Here is a 24,390-nt window from a genome sequence, read left to right as displayed (position 1 = left end):
GTATTGCTTACGTTTATATTTTGGCAATTTTGTACCTCTAAAAGGGAACATGTTTTCTCATGTTTCGTCCTACCAAATGTTTAAATTGGGCAATTTCCAAAATTTAAGGGGTGTGCCAAGGTACTCCCAAATTTTTAAAGGGTGCACCAATATACCCATATCTTATGAAAGGGAATGGACCCCTATACATGACCATATAACTATATAGGATAATAACACCTCATCAAAGGGGATAAAATCGACCAAAAAGCAAACACGTGGTACAACGTATTGCTTACGTTTATATTTTTGGCAATTTTGTACCCTTAAAAAGGGGACGAGGTGGACCACCCAAATTTATTATAATACATATTAGGGTCCTATACTATAATACCCAATGTTTAAATTGGTCAATTTCCAAAATTTAAGGGGTGGGCCAAGATACCCTTCCCAAATTTTTAAAGGGGTGCATTAATATACCCATATATTATAAAAGAGAATTAACCCCTGTATACGCCCATATAACTATATAAGGTAATAGGACCTCATCCAAAGAGATAAAATAGGCTGAAAACCAAACACGTGGTATAACGTATTGCTTACGTTTATATTTTTGGCAATTTTGTACCCTTAAAAGGGGACGAGGTGGACCACCCAAATTTATCATAATACATATTAGGGTCCTATACTATAATACCCAATGTTAAAATTGGGCAATTTCCAAAATTTAAGGGGTGGGCCAAGATAACCCTCCCAAATTTTTCAAGGGGTGCATTAATATACCCATGTCTTATGAAATGTAATAAACCCCTGTATACGTCCATATAACTATATAGGGTAATAACACCTCATCCAAGGGGATAAATTAGGTCAAAAACCCCGAAATTTGAATTTTTGGCAATTTTTTACCCATGAAAGGGAACGACATAGACACCCAATACTGATAGAGGTACATACTATGGTCCTAGGCTACCACACACAATTTTTAGATTTGGCAATTTTCAAAATTTAAGGGGTGGGCCATGATACCCCTCCCAAATTTTTCAAGGGGTGCATTAATATACCCATATGTTATGAAAGGGAATGGACCCCTGTATACGCCCATATAACTATATAGGGTAATAATACCTCATCAAAGGGGATAAATTAGGTCAAAAACCCCCGAAATTTGAATTTTTGGCAATTTTTTACCCATGAAAGGGAACAACATAGACACCCAATACTGATAGAGGTACATACTATGGTCCTAGGCTACCACACCAAATTTTTTAGATTTGGCAATTTCCAAAATTTAAGGGGGGTGGTCCTATGTACCCCTGCCAAAATTTAGGGGGTGGGCCATGGTACCCCTGCCAAAATTTAGAGGGGGTGGCCCTAGGTACCCCTAGGTCATTGACCCTCATCTAAGCCGTAAAAGGGAACGAATTTCAAAATCCCGGTCATAAAAGAGAGTGAGGATGAGTCATTCGCGCCAACGCCTACCACTACTACTCACGTATACATTTTCTTACTTATCAATTTAATTTCAGTAGCTATTTAATACCAATGAATGCGACAAAGGAAAAATATTCACAAAAAAAGTCCTTATCTGGGTTCCCAACCACCAAATTTACGGCAGTATGCACGCGCCTTAGCCCACTCGATCACTCGGACGATTGACAACATACCACTATGCACATGACGTGTTGAATAACGGAATCTGTTCCCGATTTCTGATTGTAAGAACAGTTTTTAGCTCATTAAAAAAATCACTGCACATTCCTTAAATTTAGGACTTTTTCCATACTCAAGCCATTATAAAGAACCTTTATGGAGAGTTTTACATCTTTATCTCATTGGGAAGTATCTAATCAAGTTGATGAGTGACTGAATGAACCGATTTCTGTGTGGCTAAAGACAGTTTTTCGCCCACAAAAAGTTTCCCATAGCACTTTCCTTAAATTCCTTTTTCCATACTCAAATTATTATAAGATAGTTTATGCAGAGTTTCAAGTTTCTATCTCATTTAGAAGTACCTAATCAATTTGATGAGTTAGTGAATCAGTGACCCTGAAAAGTGCATATTTTAGGGGTCCAGTACTCAAATCTGGTTAAAGCTAGGAATGTGAAATTTGGTATATTAGCACATCTCTCGGATATCTGTCTAATTTCTAAAACTTCCTATTTCTACCTTTAATAGTATTTTGAGTTGAGTGGATTTTGGGTTTAACGTCCCGTTCAGCAGCAAGGCTATATGAGACGTGGACCTACTGATTAACGTGGAATCCGAACCACATGAGCTCCCGCCGGGAATCGAACCCGGGTTTCCCACGCCAAAGGCGCGTACGCTAACCGCTTAGCCACGAAGGAGCTCTTTAAAAATATTTTCTTTACGAAGCCTCAAAATCGGCGATTTTGCCCAAAACTCTTGTTCCTGTATAACATGCTTTTGGCAGTGCAGGCCAGTTTTTCATTGAAGATGAATTTTCTTTGCGGAACTTGGCTGTCAAGCACTGCCGTGCATGTTGATAAGTATTTATAAACTGCACCCATATTAACTTCAAGCAGCGCTGTAACTTAAATTTTTTTTGGAGGGGGGGGGGGACAAGCATTAATACGCATATTTGGGTCCCTAGAAATATGATTTTTCTAATTCTTGGGCCCCCTTTTCTATCTTTCTCTTACTCTTTATGGGCCCCCCACAGCCTGCGGGCCCTTTCGCATGGCAAGGTCTGTGGGACAGTTAGTTACGCCCCTGAGCCCGTTCCATACATGACAAATTAAGGAAATAATATTGACAAATCTCAAAACCATACGAATAAATATTATTTCTAGGGTCCCTAATAGTAGACATTTTTTTACTGAAAGGGGCCCACGACTCATTTTTGTTTTATTTACCTTGTGTGTGTTGTTTTGTTTATGTAATGTAGTGAACCTGTTTGATGCTTCATTTATAATTTGATGTTTGTATCATATATGAATTAAGGAAATTTTGTCTTAAAAATTGGCACCCTCTCGAACGGCAGAGAGCTTCCCTGGGGAGAAGTTGCTCCCTGTCCCCACAAGTTGCGGCCCTGCCTCAAAGGAAACTGAACCATACGACATGCCTTTAAGTGGAAAGGAAAACATGTAATGTGATTCCAATATTAGATTTTTCTGCTATTATTAATGGTTATTTTGTAAATATTCAGTCTTTTCATTTCAGTGCTACAATACATTTTTTTCTTTTTAATCAGAGGATTTTACTTCTGTACACTGTTAAAAATTATTAAAGTCTCAGTGGTTATTCCTTCATTGTCAACAAATTATTTGCTGAAATAGATTAAAAGTTAATTAAACGTCAATGAAAACTATTGGCGAGAGATTAATCTTAAATTTATTAACTGGGTAGGATGGGAAGGGTTATCATAAATGTATGTTACATATTGTGCATTTTAATTGCATTTATACTGCAGTTCTTCTTATACAACCTGTATTTTCTTGTTGGAATCTCCTTATTTCTAGGATGGTACCTATAGTAAAGCTGGAGAAAGAAAGTAATATGCTCGAGAGAGAGACTATATGTCTGATACCGTTTGGAAACGGTGAGCATTCGTAACAACTGCACCGACCACCTCCATCAGCACAAAACTAAAATACGGAATTATTTGATATTTTGATAATTTTGTATTCTATCCATAATGGACACTTACTTTGTATTAGGCCTATTCTACAAAACTGCCGTACGTGATACATAATGTGACCTTTCTCTTTAAGAAAACGGGAGACTGCGAGCCCTCAAGCCACGATGGACTCGCCTGCATTGCTGGCCTTAGGCCTTCGCTGGTTAATGATAAGGCTTCTAGGTAGTAAATGTTTCTGAACATGCCTAGAATATTTGATTTTGTGAGAAATTATACATGTAAAAAACTTAGTAACAACGGGGATCAGAAATAGAACATACTGCATGTAAGTAGAATCCATTTTCGATTTTACTGTACAAGAAGGTCACCGGGTCAAGGTCCCTTTCTACGTCATTGGTTAACATAGACTCCATATGATATGAAATCGAGAGTGATTTGTCACGTGTCATCTTTGAAATGGAAATCGGTGTCGAAAGTTTCCGGCTGGTAGAGAAAACATCGCCGATGAAGAACGCAGTGACCGATCCAGCACGGAATCTACAGATTTGAACTCAGCACAGCATCATCGACCACTCTCCCTACAGCCCGGACATCGCTCCAAGCAACTTTCATCTGTTCCCGCACTTCAGGGAGCACCTAGGAGGCCGTCGGTTCACTTCTGACGAAGAGCTGAAACACTTTGTGACAACGTGGCTGAACACGCAAGAGCAGGATTTTTTTAAAACCAGGAGTAAATCTTGAAACTCATCCCATGATGTGACAAGTGCGTCAACTGACATGGAGACTATGTCGAAAGATAACCTAATGTATCCTAATATCTGTTGGCTGTATTGGTTGTATGAAATAATAAATACACGTTTCACTGTAGGCTTTGTAATCTTACTTTTTGATCATTCCTCGTGTATTATTTTAAATGTTTTCGACAAGGACACAAAATAATAAGCATTTGACGTGATTTTTGCTGGAGGAAGTAATATATGTAACTTATTATGAGTAGTCAGTGTTTGTGAAATTGAAATGAAGTGAAATTTTTGAGTTTTACGTCCCACGGTTATGCCGGTTAGGCTAAGGGAGACGGTGAAGATGAGTAATGAATGAAATGGTGGAATGAAGAAAGTGGGAGGAAACGGGAGAACCCCGAGAAAACCCACGCACACGGTGTTTGTCCACCACAAAGTTCACTTGGCGGGAGCAGGGTTTGAACCCGAGACCCCAAGCACCAGAGGTGAACGCTCTACCACTGAGCCACCGCGGCCCCCTTTTGTGAAATTGAGTTATCTACTCTTAAGAAAAAATCCTTAAGCTCACGCAATGAAAGGTAACAAACACAGTAACTCAATGGTAAGAGAGCTCACCTCGGATGCAAGGGGTCCCCGGGTTTCAGTCCTCTAATTATTTCATAACTATTCATTTTTATTAATCCTTTAGCATACAAAGCATATTTGTGGCACGAAAAATTAGAAATTTATTTTCTTTTTATTTTATCGACAAAAACATCTATAGTCCTATTACTTTTGAGAAAAGTAATTAACTTTCTTAAAACATTGGGCTTAGCCGATCTAATAGCTGCCGACATGTCTTGAGCCGTGTCAAAAATGTGAACTAAAGCTCACACCCTCACACACCCACGCGTTGAGCCAATAAGGGTTCAGCTGTTGCTAAGCGAGAGAAAGGGAGTGGAATTCCTTCAGCCGATAGTAGCGCTTGCAACGGAAGACTAGGAATCAAGTCAATGTGGTATATTTTTAGTAAGGTGAGCAGTTCTTAAACGTAATTTCAGTAAAGAATAACTTTGCCAATTATTTAGTACTTTGCCATTTGTTTCTTAAGAAATAATTTTCAAAAACGCATAAGGAACACCTATCGCCCAGAGCAAGAACTCATCTTAGCGCCCCTCTTCCCTGATCAACCAAATGAAAATGCTCCCCGGATACACTTTGTATTGGCATCACACGGTAATTCCCATGTTCCATTTTTTCTTCAACTGGTAAAGCTTGATTTCAATAATGCAGTACATAATTTAATTTTTAGTACAAGATATAATACCAAACTAATTACTATAGTATTTGATTGCTAAATAATCTGAGAGTACTATGCTTGACATATTCTTATAATCTTATCATAATAACTGCAAATCACAATGTTTTTGTAATTATATCGGGATGTGCATATGTGTATCAACAGTCTGTTGCTTTAGGATAGAATATTTAATTATGACAAACAGTCGAACTGTTGTCTTGAGTTTTATACACGGAGATTTTACAAATCTCTTAAATAAATGCAAGTTAAATGAAAATACAAAAAGCTGGAACTAAAATGTAACTTTGCGGGGTCTTTTGGCTGCAAAGGTATTTACATGTCCTCAAAAGATGGCTTCAAAGCTAACTTATGCTCTATGAATGTGATTCTAAGGTTGGTGAGTCGTCGTTGTCCTGTTAAATTTCTGAGGTAATTTTTCATGATCTTTAGTTTGCTAATACTCCTTTCCTTGTTTTATAATGAAAATAAATATTTGTCCAGTTTTGCGCTCCCCCCATTTCGACGCTAGCGGCACAAGCCCCGTTTACCGCCCTTAGTTTTACGTCAACGCACTTAGGTAATGTTATAGCATACTGTTGATAATAATATTTTCCAGATCTTTCCGGTTTACATTTTATATTATGACATGCAAATACAAATATCTAGGAGGTCATTCGGTACCAATTTTCGCAAAATTGTGCTTACAACAACGCCACGCAACGTTAAAGAATGCAGAAGTTATTACAACTGCTATCCCTATTATTGGGAATTAAATCACAAACAATAAGTATCATGGACCGATATGCATTATAGCGCTGCGCAGGCCCGTAGCCAGCCCCAAAATGTAGGGGGCTCGGTAGAAGTTAGGGGGGATCCAACCATATCATAGTTCATTTGCAAGCCTACCGTGAAAATTTTAAGTGGGCCAGTATAAAAGTATGGGACCCCAGCCATCTAGTCCCCCGTGGATGCGGGCCTGACGCTGCGTTCAACAGTAACTACAAATGGCTGGAATTTACGGTTCCTGCTTAGTATCAAATCCATGTAAAATTGAATACTACCTTCTGTTTTTCATTTCGTCTTTAGTACTTGTAGTTTGCAACTGAGCGTGATGTTTTGTATTGCAAATGAAAGAACATTGCATAACATTCAGGTAGAGAAAACGATAATTAGTAATAAGCTTAGTGAAGGAGTGGTTGAATTGGAAATAAATAGCATATTACCAATTGGCTGAAACTTACGAGAAAATGTATGAAAATTCATCTTATTGATTCATTTAATACTGTATTAGTTATCAACGAACTTACACTTGGGGCCTTACTTCGTACCATCCTTCACAAAAATCGCAGCACAAAAATTAATTATAACTTCTAAGCCCACTATAGCAAAGAAAAACAGATTTCGTATTGTATTGATGCAATTTCATTTGGAATGGTGTACTTGGGCATTACTTCATATAGTAAAGCTCATTAAAAAGTTTTGCAGCTTTTTGTGTCTTAAAATGCTACCGATTTTTCATACCAGGCCAATTTGACTACTTCAATAAAATGAATCAATGTAATATTAATATGATAATTTAAAAAGTTTATTGAAGCATTAAGTACATTTTGTTATGTTATTCTTTCAAAGAAACTAACCTTGAGAAGTTTCAGTTGTGCAACATGCTCCTTGGCTACTAACATCCATCATTCAGATAGGAAATTTTTACAACTTTTCTCGTTTATTGCGAGCTTCGATGCTTTCTCGACTTTTCGTCTATTATTTTCTTCCCATAAGGCAGCAGCGTCAATTCGAGACAATGTTGCCAACACATAAGATAATGACTATTTTCATAACCGACAGTGAAGATATTATAAACAGTACATTAAAGATCAATAGAACTGATTTTTAAGTTAGTACAAGAAAAATACGTAACTAGTTTTTTTCTTTCGGTATGTAAGATACGACTAGACAAAAGTTTCCTGATATTTCTCTTCATCGATGAAAATACAGTTTTGGATTTATAAATAAATAGAATCGGTGACGCCATATGTAAGGATTTGAGGTTTTTAACCTCCTTCGAGTAAGATTATTAAGTAAAAGTAAACATTTACTACCGGTATTATGTATCCTATATGTCTAGCAGAAGTCACACGTGTTCTCAAAGAATATAAGATAGAATGGTTGAACTTCCAACTCTTAATGAAATTCTGTGTGTGTCATTGCTTAGATAAGTTTTCTTTCCTTAGTTTGTAGCAATAAATTTTTAATTCCCCCTCCCTCCCCTGATGTAATTTCCCTTAATAGGAGCTATTGATAATGTAGGATCAAAGACTGCGCCGAATTTATGTATAAGCTAGACAAGCTATAGCTTAGGGCCCTACTCTCTTGCCCCCCCCCCAAATTGTAAATTTGGATGTACATTCTCAAAATATAAGAAAAACAATAAATAAAATAATATCTTCATATAACAACAGTGCTTCGTGTTGTGTAGACTCTGTGATGTAAATAATGGGGCCCCTTTTGCTAGCCTGCTTGCTAAAATATCACTAGTTTCTTCATTTCTGTATACAGATTGCCTACGTTAATCTTGATACTTAAAGGGCCCCATTATCTTTATTAGCTTAGGGTCCCACCAAACCTAAATCTGACTCTGATCAAAGACACATGAACTTTAGGAAATCTAATATAAATAAAATAAAGAGTTTGTTTGTCTGTCTGTGTGCGGCCTGGGGACCAGACGAGTGGACCGAGAGTTACCAAATTAAAAAAAAAAATGAAATGAAATCTTTGAGTTTTACGTCCCACGGTTATGCCGGTTAGGCTAAAGGAGACGGTGATGATGAGTAATGAATGAAATGGTTGAATTAAGAAAGTGGGAGGAAACGGGAGAACCCCGAGAAAACCCACGCACACGGTGTTTGTTCACCACAAAGTTCACTTGGCGGGGGCTGGGATCGAACCCGGGACCCCAAGCACAAGAGGTGAACGCTCTACCACTGAGCCACCACGGCCCCTTTTTCGAACATCAAAAACTAGCGTGTCTGTGCTCCAAAAGTAGCGGATTTGAACTATTTGTAGGCCAAATATATATAGTAGAAATGAATTATTTGGCAACTAATGACTGGTACTAAGAAATGATTTTTAACATGGACTGGAAAATATGCTGAACATATTGCAAGAAATTATGATCGATGAACAAAAACAATTCTACACAGGATACCACGAGATAAAAACAGCCTAGTAAACCTCCTTGTACAAGAAGGTTTCACGAAATCAAGCACAACTAGTGAGTAACCTGAAAAAGAATTGCTCAAGGTAGATAGTTGTAGTGAAGACTTGGGCGGATCTTCATCCAGCAGTGGGTTGATAATGGTTGATCATGATTATGGTCATGATTTTATTATATCTGGAGCTCAGAGATAAACTAAACCAAGTCATAATTTTGTAATTTTACAGGAGAAGCGAAAAACCGGTTCCTTAATGACGTGTTTACTTTTTCTAGACATAACAGAGATCTTAGCCATGCAGAAGTAAAAATCATTAAGGTGGTTTGGTGGGGCTCCACACCATCGATACAGTAAACGGCAAGGCCTTTAGTTTCTCATGCAACCACAACTTAACATTTGTTCATCAAGCTATGCAGCACTAATGAGGAGCCCATGGCTGGTCCTGGTCACTAATTCAAAAATCGAAGTAGAAAGAATAAATAAGTTTTGTATGTTGTATATTTTCTTCCTTTGTGGTCTGGGTGCAAATCTAATACGCACATAAACAAAAATTATCTGGATGATTAGTACACTTTCAGAGTGAAAAAACTCGTTTTATTTTGTACCAATAACTCACTTGAAACGCAGTACAACACTCGATTTCTAAAACAGTATGCTTCAAACACACTTATACAATAGAGGCGCGAAGAGATATTGTCATCAACACACTGCCACGCGTTAAAGAGATCTTGTCAACAACTCTGAATTCTGACACCTCACACAGGGATCTATTTTTCTTTGGAAGGGAAGGAGAACACGATAAGACGATGGAGCATAGGTTTTCTCACTTTGAGTCTTCAATGGACTATAGGAACGAAAATACATAGTGATAGGGGGCGCGAGTGAAGAAATAAATGAAATTCTTATATCCTAAAAGGGTTACAATTAGAGAAATTGAACTTTAAAAATATCATACAGTCAAAGAACTTTAAATTTTTTTAACCACCAACATCTTTAAAACCTAGAAGTAAATCATAATATATTAAAATAAAGTAATTAGTCATATGGTTCTTATAATTTGGAAGATAAAGTAAACAAATGGAAATAAATTCCTTCCCGGGAATTTATATGGCAAGGAAAAAACCCGGGAATATTCCCATTTTTTAAATTCCTTCCCACTGCTCATCACTATGTCTGAGACGTATCATAGAAATATTCATACTGCAAAATGTAGTTTTCGTACTTTTTAAAATTTTTTCTTCGATAAATAATCACAGTATTTATATTTTAATAAAATTACATTATCAAATTCATACATTTACGCAATTATTATTTATTAAATTCAGTAATAGTCCGAATCAAAATACTCAACCGAGTCACGTTCAAACCAGGCCGGTTAGCCAGCCATAAATGTAGGGGGGCCCGGCTGAAGTTTGTGGGGGCCGATCCAACCATATTATAGTTCATCACCATATTATCGTTCATTTGCAAGCCTACCGTGAAAATTTTAAAGGGAGCCCACAAAGATTTAGAAGGGCCCGGGCCCCCTAGACCCCCCTGGATACTGGCCTGGTTCAAACTAAACATCAGACAATGTGAATATAAATTGTTACCATTTTATACTCGCATGCTTACTTAATACTTCCAAACCTTTGCAAAGTGCTTTAAATTTATTTGACATCTCAATAAAAAATAAATATCCGCTGCTAACAGATAATATTCAATTGCAACGATTGTGTCTTTTCGTACTAATAGTACAATTCAAAACAGCTAGAAACCATTTGGTGAGTGCGTTCGGTACGGTCGCTGACATCACTTTCAGTGCATTGTGGGTACACATGGAATTTACTTGTGATATATGTTTCGTAGAAAAAACAACGAAGGTTTTGAATGTGTTGTGTTCAAAGAACAATTATCCTGTATTTTAGTAACATTTGATCGTCTGTTTGATTACAAGTATAATGTAGCTTATATGATCGTTCTTGTAAGTCATTTCATTAACACTGGCAGCATAAAATAAATGGAAGTATCAAGCACAGTTCGAAACTCGAATTGAATGTGGTCATAATGGCTGACGAGGTGCCTGTTAAGTTGGAATTGATTTGCAAAGAAGAAATCGAGTATGGGTTTCCTCAAGAAGATCCACTCGAAGGAAAAGGGTGGACATACGAACTAATGACTGACAACAAAGAGTTAGTATTATCTACAACGGAAGGGCAGCAAACAGTGGAGAAGGATGTAGCTATGTATTCTACGGATGTGAAATCGAACATTGATACGGTAAAATCAGATTCTCCAAAAGAAGAACCTTCATATGAAGATAGCATAGATGCACCAAAAAAATTAAGGGTTGAGGAGATTTGCGCGTTGCACTCTAATGACTACAAACAATTAAAAACAGAAAGTATAAATTCAGTTGGGCCTGAAAGGTAATGTTAAATTTTCTTGGTTTAGATTGGTAATGTGTTTACTCGAGTTAGGATATTTTATAGGTTAAAAGCAATACTTCGGCAGAAATTGTTAGCTGTGTGAGATACCTCGATCGTAGATTAATAATTTACAGTATGTAGTGCCAGGGCACGCATATTAGCTGTACACTAAAATACAAAAATACCGAACACCCATACAAATCTTATGCGTTTTTTTTTTCTCGACGAGGTAGTGATTATTTTATTATTGATAATACATTTCTCACCAACTCTTTCACATATTTGCAATATGGGTCGTCTACGATAGTGCTTTAATGGAACCTTCTGTAAAAGAACAGGTAGCAACATCAAAGCGGATCAAATAATTTCCCAATTTCTATCGAGAAATACGTTATACTGGAACAAAAATTAGGGACGTTTTTGGATGTACCCACGATTTATTTCGAATGTACTCAGTCAAACTTTCCCGGAAGGCTTGAAAAGACATTAGCAGAAAAAAAGAGATAACTCTATTCAAAAATGGGTACAGATTTATTGGGAGGATCCATATATATGTACATTGCATATTTACTTCTTTTTAAGGAAATCCACTTTTTGTATTTTCAACTATCATTTTTGGAGTGCGGTCTTGCATTCCTCCGTATAGCTTTATATTAGGGGAGCTCCATTGTACGTACACGACAACAAATGTTGTCCAAAAGACATTAGCTGAGTTGCGCTAGGTGGACTCTTCAGAGCTCATATGCTATCATAAACAGGAGCGCAGCATACTGGCCCACGCGAAAGCAAACGGATGCTAGTTGGGAAAAGGCGCGTCACAGAAGGTGGGTAAGCACACAAAGAAAAATAGCACTAGCATTATATAAGGCAAAATATTACTTATTTCATGCATTATACGTTTTTACCCTACTAAAGCGTTACAGTATAACATTTCAATATGCAGTGGTGGCGGTTGGACGTTAAAAGTGGGTGGGCAAGACATGATCTGAATATTTGTACATAAATGTTAACTTTCCTGGTTGTTTCTAAAGCTTTGACGAAGGGTTGTATAACCAATAGGGTACTATCTTCTTTAGTTAAAATATCGTATTTCATATTTTATTAAGTAAATTGACAAGAGCAACGCATGTAGGTACTAGCCCTTTGTACTCTTAAACAACGAAAGTGTAAGGACATTTTAAAATTATGTTTGGAAAATTGTGTGATGAAATTATTTAATAACAAATTTGCAAAACAAATAAATAGAAGGGATACTATTAATCATAGTAATGTCTTGTCAAAATTCCATGCAAACAGCGTAAAACTTATTATCCAGTTATTCATCGTAAAACTTATTATCTAGTTACTCCTCGAGTGGTATCAACCAATTGCATACGATTGTATAAGACACATAGAAACTTAGCTACATGTAGTGAAAGCTATACGTCTCAAAACCACGCAACAAACTTTGCAAGCTGCTTGTTACAAGATATTTTTGAGCCTATTATGGTTAACGCAAATGTGAAGCTGGAAGGCTATAGTCGAGGTCCGTCCGTAGGGAACAGGCAAATTTGGGATAATGGGTATACGTGTAAGGAAATGAAGGGTTCACTCGAACAGACGGTTCTACCAGGTAGAAAATTCATAGGTAAACTACGACGTGAAGTATTTTTCATGAAGGAATGCAAGTGTAAATATGAGTAATTACCATCTATCACAGCATATTGAAATGAATTATTAGTAATAAGGAAATTATTGTGTATGTAAGTGTGCCCTTCTACTGTTCTCGTTTATGCGTATACCCGGTGGTGACGCGCCTGCTCGCTATGGACTCAATCGCTCAGGCCTTCCTACCGCACTGCTACTCTAACTCGGTTAGATAGCATTCGTGCTGTTGGGTGGCCGCGTAGCACAAACTGGTTCGTGTTTTATACACAGTAGTTGTATGCTGTACGTCCACACTTTATTTATATGATACTGAGCCATCCTAAAGTCAATCCGCAAGTTGTAATGGAACACTTCATTTAGTGCATGCTCTGCTAAAAGAAAGCTCTAACGTAACCGTGTCAAAACTTGGTAAAACCGTCTGGTCGAGTAATGAATAAATCAGAACAAAAAATATGTACCATCACCACTAGCTGGTTTTGCATTATAATTGTATAATTATGAACCATACATTTTATACTGTTTCTATAATCACATATTACATGTGCAATGAATGCATTTTGAGAAATTTCACCGGAAAACAGGAAGTTGATATTTTCCACACTTTTCTTTCCTTATGCACACACCACCATCGCTAATGTGCCTGCTTTCTCGGACAAAATCACGAGCGATCTCTTAAAATTGTGCCCTGCTTGGAGTCGGAATAGATACAAACTCAGGTTATGTTGACCACATAGTACACATTCGTGCATGGTTTTTGCACTTACTGTATTTATAAGTTTGGAAGCATATTATAAACCGTGGACGGAGCTGATGGACAGGTGAAAAACTAAAAATGCAGAATACGTTAGATCATAAGTGAAAAGAATAAATGGTAGCGCTCCTCAACTTTACCTATGCTAACTGACAATTGTAGGCTAACGCCAACAAGGAAAGGATGTAAAAGACATTAGAATAACATTTTCACGACGAAATATGTATAAATCTTGAATCAATTTTCTTCATCAGTGGATTCAAGAAGTTTTCTTTTTTAATTTATTTCTTTTTAGTGGTGGCGAATTTCAGTATACTGGGGATGAAATGTATAGTAACGAAAATACTGGGGATCCACATTGAGCATAGGATATATGGTCCCGAGGGAATTTCATAGTTCTCTGAGAGAAATTCCCTCCGGCCAATTCCTGAAGTCACCACTGGTCCACATAGATCCACATTATATTTGTTCTTTGCTATAACTTTAGTGTAATCTTAATAGTGCAGTTTTACTATACGGATCCACAGATTGTGAAATATACGGGAAAAATGCAGAAGTCTTTAATTTGTCCATTTTATGTCGAGAACAGCGTGCAGTTTTACTCTACGTATCCGTAGTATAAGTAGTAGTAGTAGGAACGGTTTAGAAGCCCCGCTGGGGTTAGTTGGGATCTGTTCTGGACACAAAATAGCAAATTAAAGACTTGCCCATATTTTTCTATACATTTTACAACCTGTGTATCCGTATAGTAAAACTGCAACGAGAACAAAACCCTGCGAGACTTCTAACGCTTTCCTACTACTATTAGTACTACACTACTACTTACACTATGGATCCGTATAGTAAAACTACACGCTACATACTACTATAAAATCTACTACCAATATTGCAACACAAAGTATCACTCGTTTATTTTATTACAGGTAGAATTTATTACAGGTACAGGACCATTCTTTGATGTATTCGAGATGCACACAATCTCGAAAGTCGAAAACTCCGGCACGCGGTACGCTTTCTTTATTTGTTACTTTGTTAAACGAAGGTTAGAGACAAAAGACGGCAACCAATCAGAGTCGATTTTACAAACTGACCGAAGTTTACTTAAGCGAGGTGTACTGAACTTCGATTTTCAATGGTGCAACATAAGTCTGGGAACCACTTTAAACTTGAAAGTTTAATGCTGAACGCGTTTAAGTGAACGCTCGTTTAAACTTCGTTGGTGCACACGGCTGTTATTATTGGAATATACTGTTTATCGACTTTCGTATCTTTAAACGTTCATAAATGCTCTCTATTGTGTTTCGGCAATCACTTTATCAATTTGTAGATTTTTTGTAACTATGAATTATATAACAAAAACAGTGGTTGAGATATAAAACTTGGTTGAACTGGTGTTACCCGCGATTCTCAAGAAATTTTTCGTCGTCTTTGAAATTTCAAAATGGGCTTCTCGTCTCGTCTTCGAGATGAGAGATTTGTCATCTAGTAAGGAACACTAGTATTCATGTGGAGACTTATGATGAGAGTTTGAACACTGTATCGCCTGATAAATCACCTGTTGAAACAATTAATAATTGTTTTGTCAGTTTTTATTTTTGTAGGATGTTATTTCTGTAACTTCAATTTATTATGTTCTTGCTATGTTAATTTCGTTCATACCACTGATGTTAGTCTGAAGACTCCATTATGTTCCATTTTTGAAGCGATTACCATATCACGGATCCGTGGTAAAAGGTTTATATCTGATCAAAGAATCCTTGCTTCCATCCCATGTGAACTTGGTGGACCTACTATTTCTGGTCTAGTAAGGTCGTGTATAGTATCTTCCTTTTCCTTCACCTTCTGTTCAGTCATGCTTTACTTCTGTACGGAATTTCAAAAGATATTCAATACGTTGTACTACAAGAGTTGTTAGGATTTCTATGATATAGAACAAAACTTATGTAGCACAAAAAATATTGAATATAAAAGAAAAATTATATGTACATTATTTGAACGTTATTTGAGATTCACCAACTATTCAAAAGTTCACAATTCAGTAAACTTTTACAGTTGATCCACAATTAAAGTGTAATTGAAAGAATGATTATCAATTTGTAATAAAACATTTGATCTAACAAGCCATCAATGAGGATCTCAACACAAATACGTGAATCCAAAGGAACGTTAGAAAGATGGGATCGCTTTATCCCCAGGAAATAACGACCACGAAAAAAATCAAATGACACTCTAATGATTCAAAAATCATTTCATATTTTTCTTTTCATTGCGTTTTGTTATATTAATTTATCGACATATTAGTTGCTATTGTACAAACTTTTGGAAATATATGAATTTCAACTAGAGCTAGAGCTAACTAATTGCTTTCTTGATTAAATAGTCAAATTTTTCAAGAAGGATGCTTAAGAGGGGCAAATTTTTACTTTGACTCCAACTGTGACTTCAACCGATTCATGTGATCCGGTTCCCGGAGCAGTTTAGGAATCATTCCTAAATGCTCCCGGAACCGGATCACATGAATCGATTACAATTACTAACATAGTGAAAGTAATGTACGATGTTAAGAATTATACTATAAGTACAAGGGCCACAATGTTACTATACGAAGTTAAGAATTATACTATAAGTACAAGGGCCACAATGTTACCAAACAACAATTCAGGTGAAGCGGTGACTATGAATTTTGAGCTCTAAATGGGGGGCTACCGCCCCCAACCCCCCGCTCAAGTACCATAAAAACATCCAAAATAATAATAAATAATCACACCACTACTATAAAGCTAAGATAAGAAGGGAAAAATTAAAAAAAAAAAACACTCGTCTCTAATCATAAATCAGTGCATGACAAAGAAAAAAAAATTACATCTCAACAAGACAATAGGACAAGCAGCAGCAAACCAAATACTTTGCCTAATACTCAAATGCAAAACAAATTAAGAATAAAAATAATATGAATTAAAAAAAGAAAACACTCACCATTTCGCCATAGGAGAAATCTCATGAATAATGAACTCATAACTGCTGATTCCACACACGAAAAAATAAGATACCAAGAACACATGCACAATACTCAACATTACTGAAAAATGTTCCTTTCCGCACACACGTCGTTTTATTAAACCGAGCACACTTGCAATTATTACAAACAAGAAACCAATAAACGTCCACTTTTAGAATACGTCGAAAATATCTTCAGTTTAGACCACAACTATGATAGGTTTTCTCTAACTCAATTCAACCAATTCAATTACGCGCTAACCCAATTACGCATGCCACAAACAGCAGCACACACATACATGCACACAGAACATGTGACTACTAACCAACTACCATATGACTACACAGACACCTAGTGGGAAAAATATGAACTAAGACGTCACACCAAAGGTACGAACAGTTCTAACAAGTGACTCACGCACAAACAGTTCCAGGAAGTAACTGAACCTATAAGAACCGATTAAAGTCACAGTTGGAGTCAGAGTAAAGACTTACCTTAAGAGGAAGTGAATAGCTGTAATATTTAGAACTAAATTACAACGAATATTCAGATTATTCAGATCGAATATTAAAAAGTAGCAACTGAAACTACAACTGAAGAGACAATTTTTCATTCTACAGCGTAAACAATTACCCTCATGTTGAGTGTTTTTACACGCTTGTGTTTCGCGAAGAACGGAAATATGTAGCTTCTTTTCTATACAATGAATTTTTTGGTCATTTCATTACCTATATCTTCATCTATATTTATCTATATATCGCGTACTGCTGTGGCTGAGTTGTGGGGAGCTATTTTTTGGCGCATGGAATTTGTTGTTCGATCCCACTCCTGACAACTGGGCTTTGTGGAGGACAAATATTGTGTGCGTCAGTTTTCTCAGGGTTCTCCGGTTTCCTCCCACTTTCATCATTATGACATTATCATTCATCTCATCCCCACCGTATCCTTTATCCTCGGTGTATAATCGAGGGACTTTTAAAAATAAGAATATCGATTTAGTGGCAAGATCGAAAAAGGGTATAACTTATGATTATTATAGCGTTGGACCTCCGTTCGCCCTCAGAACATCACTATGCGACGTGGAATAGTATCATAGAAGTCTTAAATTATAGGAAATCGAATATCAGTTTTGTGAGAGAAGATAAAGGCAAAAATCTGCAGCGGATTCGTGTGTCCACAACGGACCACAGATGTTCAATCATGTTTAATCTCGGAGATTGGGTAGGCCAGGGAAAGTGTTTAACTTCATCTCAACGTTCCTCAAACCTTGCCGCAACAGTTCCAGTTGTGTGGAAGGGACATTATCATCTTTGTAATATGATTTTGCCCGGAAACATATAAACCATAGGACGCACATGGTCCCTTAACATGATGACAATAACAGGAGTTTCGCGACGCTACCGGTGTCAGGAAATAACTCACTGAAAACCGGGATATTGCGACCCATAACATCAGAGCCGCTACTGTGTTTTACGGTTGGACGGGTGCACTGCAGGTGATATGCTTCTTTGAATGTATGCGACATATGTACACGGGCCAATGTTTAAAATAAGATCCCATTAGATTCTCGTGTTACCCATGAGACGATAATCGTCTGGAAAAGAATATGAGTAGTGCTCTTTTAAATTCGAGACGTGACGAGTAAGATTACATTTCTCATCTCGTTTTCGATATATTCGAGGAGTTGGACAACAGTTATGTTATCTTAACCTTAAGGCTCAAACACTAATTTAGTGTTATACGATTCATAGTATGAAGAGTATAAATTGATAAAGTGATTGAGGAAACATGATTCGGAGAATTTATAAACGTTTAAAGAGATACAAATCATTACACAATATATTCAAATTATAAATATGATTTAAATGTTCTTATATCACACCCTTTATAGACCTCTTATGACGTTGAAAGATTCTGATACGTCTAGATAAAGTTAAGATAAATGAAAGCAAATTTTTCAATATAAATTTACAAAACAAGACGAGAAATTCCTTTTGAGGATCAAGACGAGACGAGAAAAAGATCTTCAAGAATCGAGATATGAATCTTCTATAAAATATCTCGTGGACATACTGCTTCCGACCATGTCACATTTTAGTATCCAGTAATGTTATAAGAGCGCGGCCCCATTGGTCGTGTTGATGCGTTATGTACCTTATTGGCGGTCATGACGTTATGTAACTCTCAGCCAACTGTGATTTGCGACATAGACTGTGGGTGTTGCTGCTGGAGTTCCTCTATCTCTTGCACTGCAGTCAGATGATAGTTGAGAGTGACAATTCGCTTTAATACTCGGAGCGACTTGTCACTGAGAATTTTCTTCCGACCACTGTTCCTCTTCGCCGATGTGCTTTCGACGTGAGTGTTGTAAGCTATCATTCCGTTGGACGGTGTATCGCATAACACACCCAACATACTTACCACATTTGTCATGCTCGCATTACCTAGAAAATGACCAATCGTGAACTTTAAAATATGTTCAGTACTCGAATTGAGACGGTATCCGGTGGTGTGCCATACAGATTCTGTTTTCTTATTGATGAAGGCATACCTGCTCTGGTTTTTCTGTGATCAAGACATACCGTCACTGGAAAGTAGATGCTAAATACCTTTAATAAATTCAATTTTTATTCACAGTAATTGACGAATAGCTTTGCACATAAAAAGATTTTATTTGTTATGTAAAAATAATATCTATGTTGACAACGCCGACATTTTGGTTATTTTTTTCCTAACTTTTGCTTTTAAAATCAGACCTCTTAGTTCGGGTAATTCTTCCAGAACTTCATCTAGTTTATATTTTGATGTGCCATATTTAATAGTTTCTGTCGTATGTATTTGTGTGTCTTATTAATTCATATAAATGTGTTTAGGCATGTGCGGATTTAAGGGTTGTCTGGTATTCGGGTAATTCTTCCAGAGGTTTGAAATGTCCTTTAGTCGAGTAAAGAGACCGGGACCTTTCCCGCAGGAAATTGCTAATATGAAATCTCGATATATGGGAACATTTTCGTGTATAATTCTCTATAATACAATATAAGGGGATCTTTTTCAGAAAGTTGTTGGCGAGGGTTTCATGACCCCCTATCTAAAAGGAAACCCTCCAGTGACTTCCAGTCATTATGTAAATACAAAATGCAATCTTTCAAGCAACATACCCTCATTGTATTTCAACTTTTAGATAGCCGGTATGTCGAGTTAAAATCGTAATAAAACATACCGCCTCTGCTTTTCTGCCACTACGAGCACTGCCTGGCTGTCTGCTTAGTTCACTGCACAATGCCATTGTACAGCTTCTCACGTAGAACAAAGTTTCCGCTATCAATACTGCGCTGCGTGGTCACCTGATTGATAGTTCTTGTAATAAAATTTTCGTCAAACGAAATGAAGCTAAATATACCAGCAAATCAAGATATACCTACGTAGATTTTAGGAAAACTGATAATCCGCAACACTGCTTTAAAATACACAGGAACAATGAAGCTTGTAAATAAAATACTCAAAAAGAAAGAACAGAAAACTTGAATTGTTAAAATTGCGTTAAAATCATCAGCGCTTACCTTTTGGATTTTTTTAAATTTTGGTATGCATGGTAGCAGCAGAAAGTAATTCCTATTTTATTTTATCAAATAGGCCCACGTTATGGATTTACTTGATGTACTATGAATGTCTTTTAATGTAATTCCTATTTTATTTTACCAAATAGGCCCACACGTTATGTGATTTACTTGATGTACTATAAATGTTTTTTTATAGATACGTAACTTTATACATGCTTTTTTTTAAAAAGTGATTGTACCCTTACCTGTTCTCTCCCAATAACAACTATTTGCATTTTTACATAACTGGCATACAGAAAAAGAATATGTAAAACATCTATAATGTGGCGTTTCGCAGGGCGCCTTATGTGAAAGGCACACTGCACTCTCCACTGGTTCTTTATCAACAATAACACTATGTATGTGTTTATTGTACAGAACTGTGGTATGCAGAAGAATAAATACAACCGTTTATCTTTGATGTGGCTTCGCTATAGGGTTTTATGTAAAAGGCATACTGTACTTTTCATGGGTTCTGTATCAATAACTGTAGGAATTTATTAGATTAAAAGAACTTGTACCTTATATAATGTGATGTTTCGGAGGGCGCACCGGGACATGTCTCGGTATCCCGATATGCCATCCCATGTCTAACTGAAGGTCCACGTCTCACATAGCCTTGCTGCTTAAAGGAGAAACTTCAAACCAAGAAACAACAATAATTTTCTTTAGCCTAAAGAACACTACACTAAAACTAAAAACCTGAGGTGGATACGGGGAATACCTCCCCACTATATATTCTTCAAATATTATTCTCACCAGCAATAAGTTAGTGCTGGTGAATAAAGTGACAATATTACCGCAAATTAATTACGATAATCCACTCGTAATTATCTATATTTAGTTCGTAATTTTCTGAAGAACTAGTTTGCGGCTTTTTAAATTTAGATAGCTTAATAATTGTAGATGTTCAAATATGTGAATTTTATATCAAAACATTCCAGCGGGAAGAGTTTCTTTTTCACTTTTATCTTCCTCTCCTACTTCGATTATGATAGTTTTGCAGTTCAGAGTGCAGACATGAAATTTTAAATTTAATATTCCATGGTTATACCATTTAAACTAAGGGAAGCATATGATCAATGAAAATGAATGATTGGGAAATTAAATTGTGGTCTCACACCGAGGATCGATCCCGAGATTACATGCATCATAGGCGCACGTCTTAGCCACTAGGTTAGCGGGAAGTATTTCCTGGATTCCAGAATACAAAATCAATGCTAGTACTTAAATCTTAATAAGCTTGCATACTGTAACTTCTTGGGGGGCGCGGTGGCTCAGTGGTAGAGCGTTCACCTCCGGCGTTCGGGGTCCCTGGTTCGATCCCAGCTCGCGCCGTGTGGGCTTTGTGGTGGACAAACCGTGCTCGTGGGTTTTCTCGAGGTTCTCCCGTTTCCTCCCACTTTCGTTCCACCATTTCATTCATTTCTCATCATCACCGTCTCCTTTAGCCTAACAGGCATAACCGTGGGACGTAAAACTCAAAGATTTCATTTTTTACTGTAAAATCATCTTCAGTATGCAATGTAAGACATCAAGTTACCAAAACAAAACTTGTCATCGAGTGTAAAGTGAAATAGGTCACTTGAACAAATGGCAATCAAATTCGTGTTACAAAGAAAGACATATTAAAAACACAATGCTCCAATTCTCTGTACATTAATCCTTTTCTTGCTAGACAAGTCCCGTCATCCCACACGAGAATCAGCACACGTGCTGATAAATTCACAACGGCATACTTTGTTGTGTCATTCAGAGAGGAGGGAGGGCTAGCTTAGTATTTTTCCTACAATTTACCATCTTCCCCTATTGCCATAGCAGGTGGAAAGAACACCAGAACAAAGAACGTATCCTAGCATTTAGGTCTAGGAAATTTCGGTGTAGAAAGATTCGGTGTAAGAAAACTCAGTGTAGGATAATTCAGTGTACGGAAAACTCGGTATGGGAAAACTTGTGTAAGGTGAATTCGGTGTAATATTGAATGTTACCACTTATTTATGATAACTTATGAAATTTATATTGTGACCACGAAAACACCCTAAATACAGCAACTAAAATGTTGGTATTTATTTTAAGAAAAGCAAATTCAGTTTTATAATTTGAGACCATATCTCTTTCATGTCTTTTGTGGAGTATTACTATAAGTTTTCATCACTCAATGAATTTGACATTGTCAGAAATAAACAATTGCAACTAAAATTGAGAGGTAGAAACAATATAAAATGAAATGAAATCTTTAAGTTAATCTTAAGGTGGAATGAAGAAAGTGGGAGGAAACGGGAGAACCTCGAGAAAACCCACGCACACGGTGTTTGTCCACCACAAAGTTCACTTGACGGGGGCTGGGTTCAAACCCGTGACACCACGCACCAGAGGTGAACGCTCTACCACTGAGCCACCGCGGCCCCAGGTAGAAATAACTAGAAACATCTTCCATATAATTCATCATAGAACATATATATATATATATATATATATATATATATATATATATAAGATGCAAAAGTATTGTAGAGATATTGGATTTCCCTCATATTATTAGCATTCAGTATATAAACAAATCAACATTTAATAACGATTTCTTTTTTAATGTTTTTTTCTCTATTTTCTGTAAATGATGAGAAACAGTTATAACTTGGAATAATAAGACAGTCAGCAAACATTTCAAAATTCTCTTTAGCAGACGATTCCTCATTCTTTATTGTTGGTACATTTATGTAACTTATGTAACCAAAGTGTTGTGTAACTGTTGACAAATTATTAAATAAGTCGAGAATTCCATTTACCTTGCAATTTCCTGAATCCTTACACGTGCGAACTTTGGATGTTTTCCGTAATTTCGACGGCCATCTTCCTACTTCAGTTGGTATAAAAACGTCTCAGGACCCGGAAGATGGAAGTAGCACACAAGAAGTGGTGAAGTACACAAAGCGCGAGTGTGAGCAACGGCAGGAGAGATCTATACCAAATCCCACGCCAATTCGATACAAAGGCCGAGACATGGAGACGACCAGTCGAAGCCCAGGAACTGAGGTACGGAATACTCTTCCAAGGACCTAAACGCCCTAACAACCTTCCTTTCCTTTCTTCCTAAACAGAAAATCTCGACTATCTCCCTTTTTTTAAATATTTGTTCTTATTTATTTGTTTCCACATGCCCTACGAACTAAAAACGCTCATCGTCTTCTCAGATACCTCTCAATTTTACCAGTGAGCTATATTTCCCAAATTAACGATTATAGTTTCTTTTCTTTCTTCAAAACGACGACGAAAGCATTCCAACCAAATGCACGAGCTGCAGCAATCATGTCAAAGATACAAGTACACTGCATTTTCCGAGTGGTTACGGAAAACAAGACTTGGTGAAAGGGTTATTAAATAGTTTTTAAATTAGAAGGAATCAGTTTCAATTGAGACATAATTTATTATAACAAATAATTTAACGGAAAACATATAAATATAATAACAACTAACAAACAGATTCCTTGGTGAAATTGCCTCGCAATCACAGTTTAATGTCGGAGGGCGAAAATTAACTATTCTCTCACAATTCATTCAATTTCCAATAATTTAACATAAATTTAAAGCTTTCATTTCGTCTCAAAATTTTACTTAGAAATCAATTACCAAAACAAATACTAATAAGTACATGCATATATGATCTAATAGGAGTCGGGGCCATTCCTAAGTGGGTGACCAATACTCACCTTGTCGTTTACCGAAAATTACAAAATAAAAAAAAAGTATTGTAAATTTAGAATTAGGGAATATTAATCCCACACTCACAATGCTCCCGTTTCCTTATACAAACCACAATACACTTTTCTCTTTTAACTTCTCATCTTCCCCACACAATTTCGAAACAATTTCACTATCAAGATTATAACATGTTGACTGTTCACATTACCTTGTCTAACTACAAGGTTCGATAGGTCAATTTATCAAAAGTAAGTTTATAGATGGCAGCACATTAACTATTAGTAGCAATGTTCAATGTTTCCAACTCTGATAACAATCACAATCTCTTTTGAATTTTTTTTCATTATGCTTCATATTAAGTTCCTCCCCTCTGGGAAGTTTTGCTTCTTTACAATGGTTAGCGAAATGAAAAAATATATATATATATATATATATATATATATATATATATATATATATATATATATATATATATATAT

The 24,390-nt window shown here is 36.6% G+C and overlaps 2 protein-coding genes across 3 annotated transcripts in view; one reads left to right on the top strand and one right to left on the bottom strand.

The window, feature by feature from the left end:
- LOC145683552 (uncharacterized) overlaps window positions 1-7,350 on the bottom strand; it is a 44,941-nt gene extending 37,591 nt beyond the window's left edge. Inside the window, exon 1 of the mRNA XM_081754892.1 lies at window positions 7,238-7,350. Within this exon, the coding sequence (XP_081611018.1) occupies window positions 7,238-7,289 (52 nt within the window). The 5' untranslated portion in view covers window positions 7,290-7,350. The remainder of the gene's footprint in view (window positions 1-7,237) is intronic.
- A 3,213-nt stretch (window positions 7,351-10,563) lies between these two features.
- Window positions 10,564-24,390, top strand: part of LOC145684312 (uncharacterized) — a 79,578-nt gene continuing 65,751 nt past the window's right edge. The window contains exon 1 of one of the 2 annotated variants that reach the window (XM_081756495.1): window positions 10,564-11,217. In XM_081756495.1, coding sequence (XP_081612621.1) covers window positions 10,856-11,217 — 362 coding nt within the window. In that variant the 5' untranslated portion in view covers window positions 10,564-10,855. The remainder of the gene's footprint in view (window positions 11,218-24,390) is intronic. The other variant, XM_081756496.1, reaches the window with a different exon arrangement.

Source organism: Thermobia domestica, chromosome 4, assembly GCF_964235325.1.
Source record: "Thermobia domestica chromosome 4, izTheDome1.hap1.1, whole genome shotgun sequence".
Taxonomy (NCBI): Eukaryota; Metazoa; Arthropoda; class Insecta; order Zygentoma; family Lepismatidae; genus Thermobia; species Thermobia domestica.
This window is presented reverse-complemented; position numbering and strand designations above follow the sequence as displayed.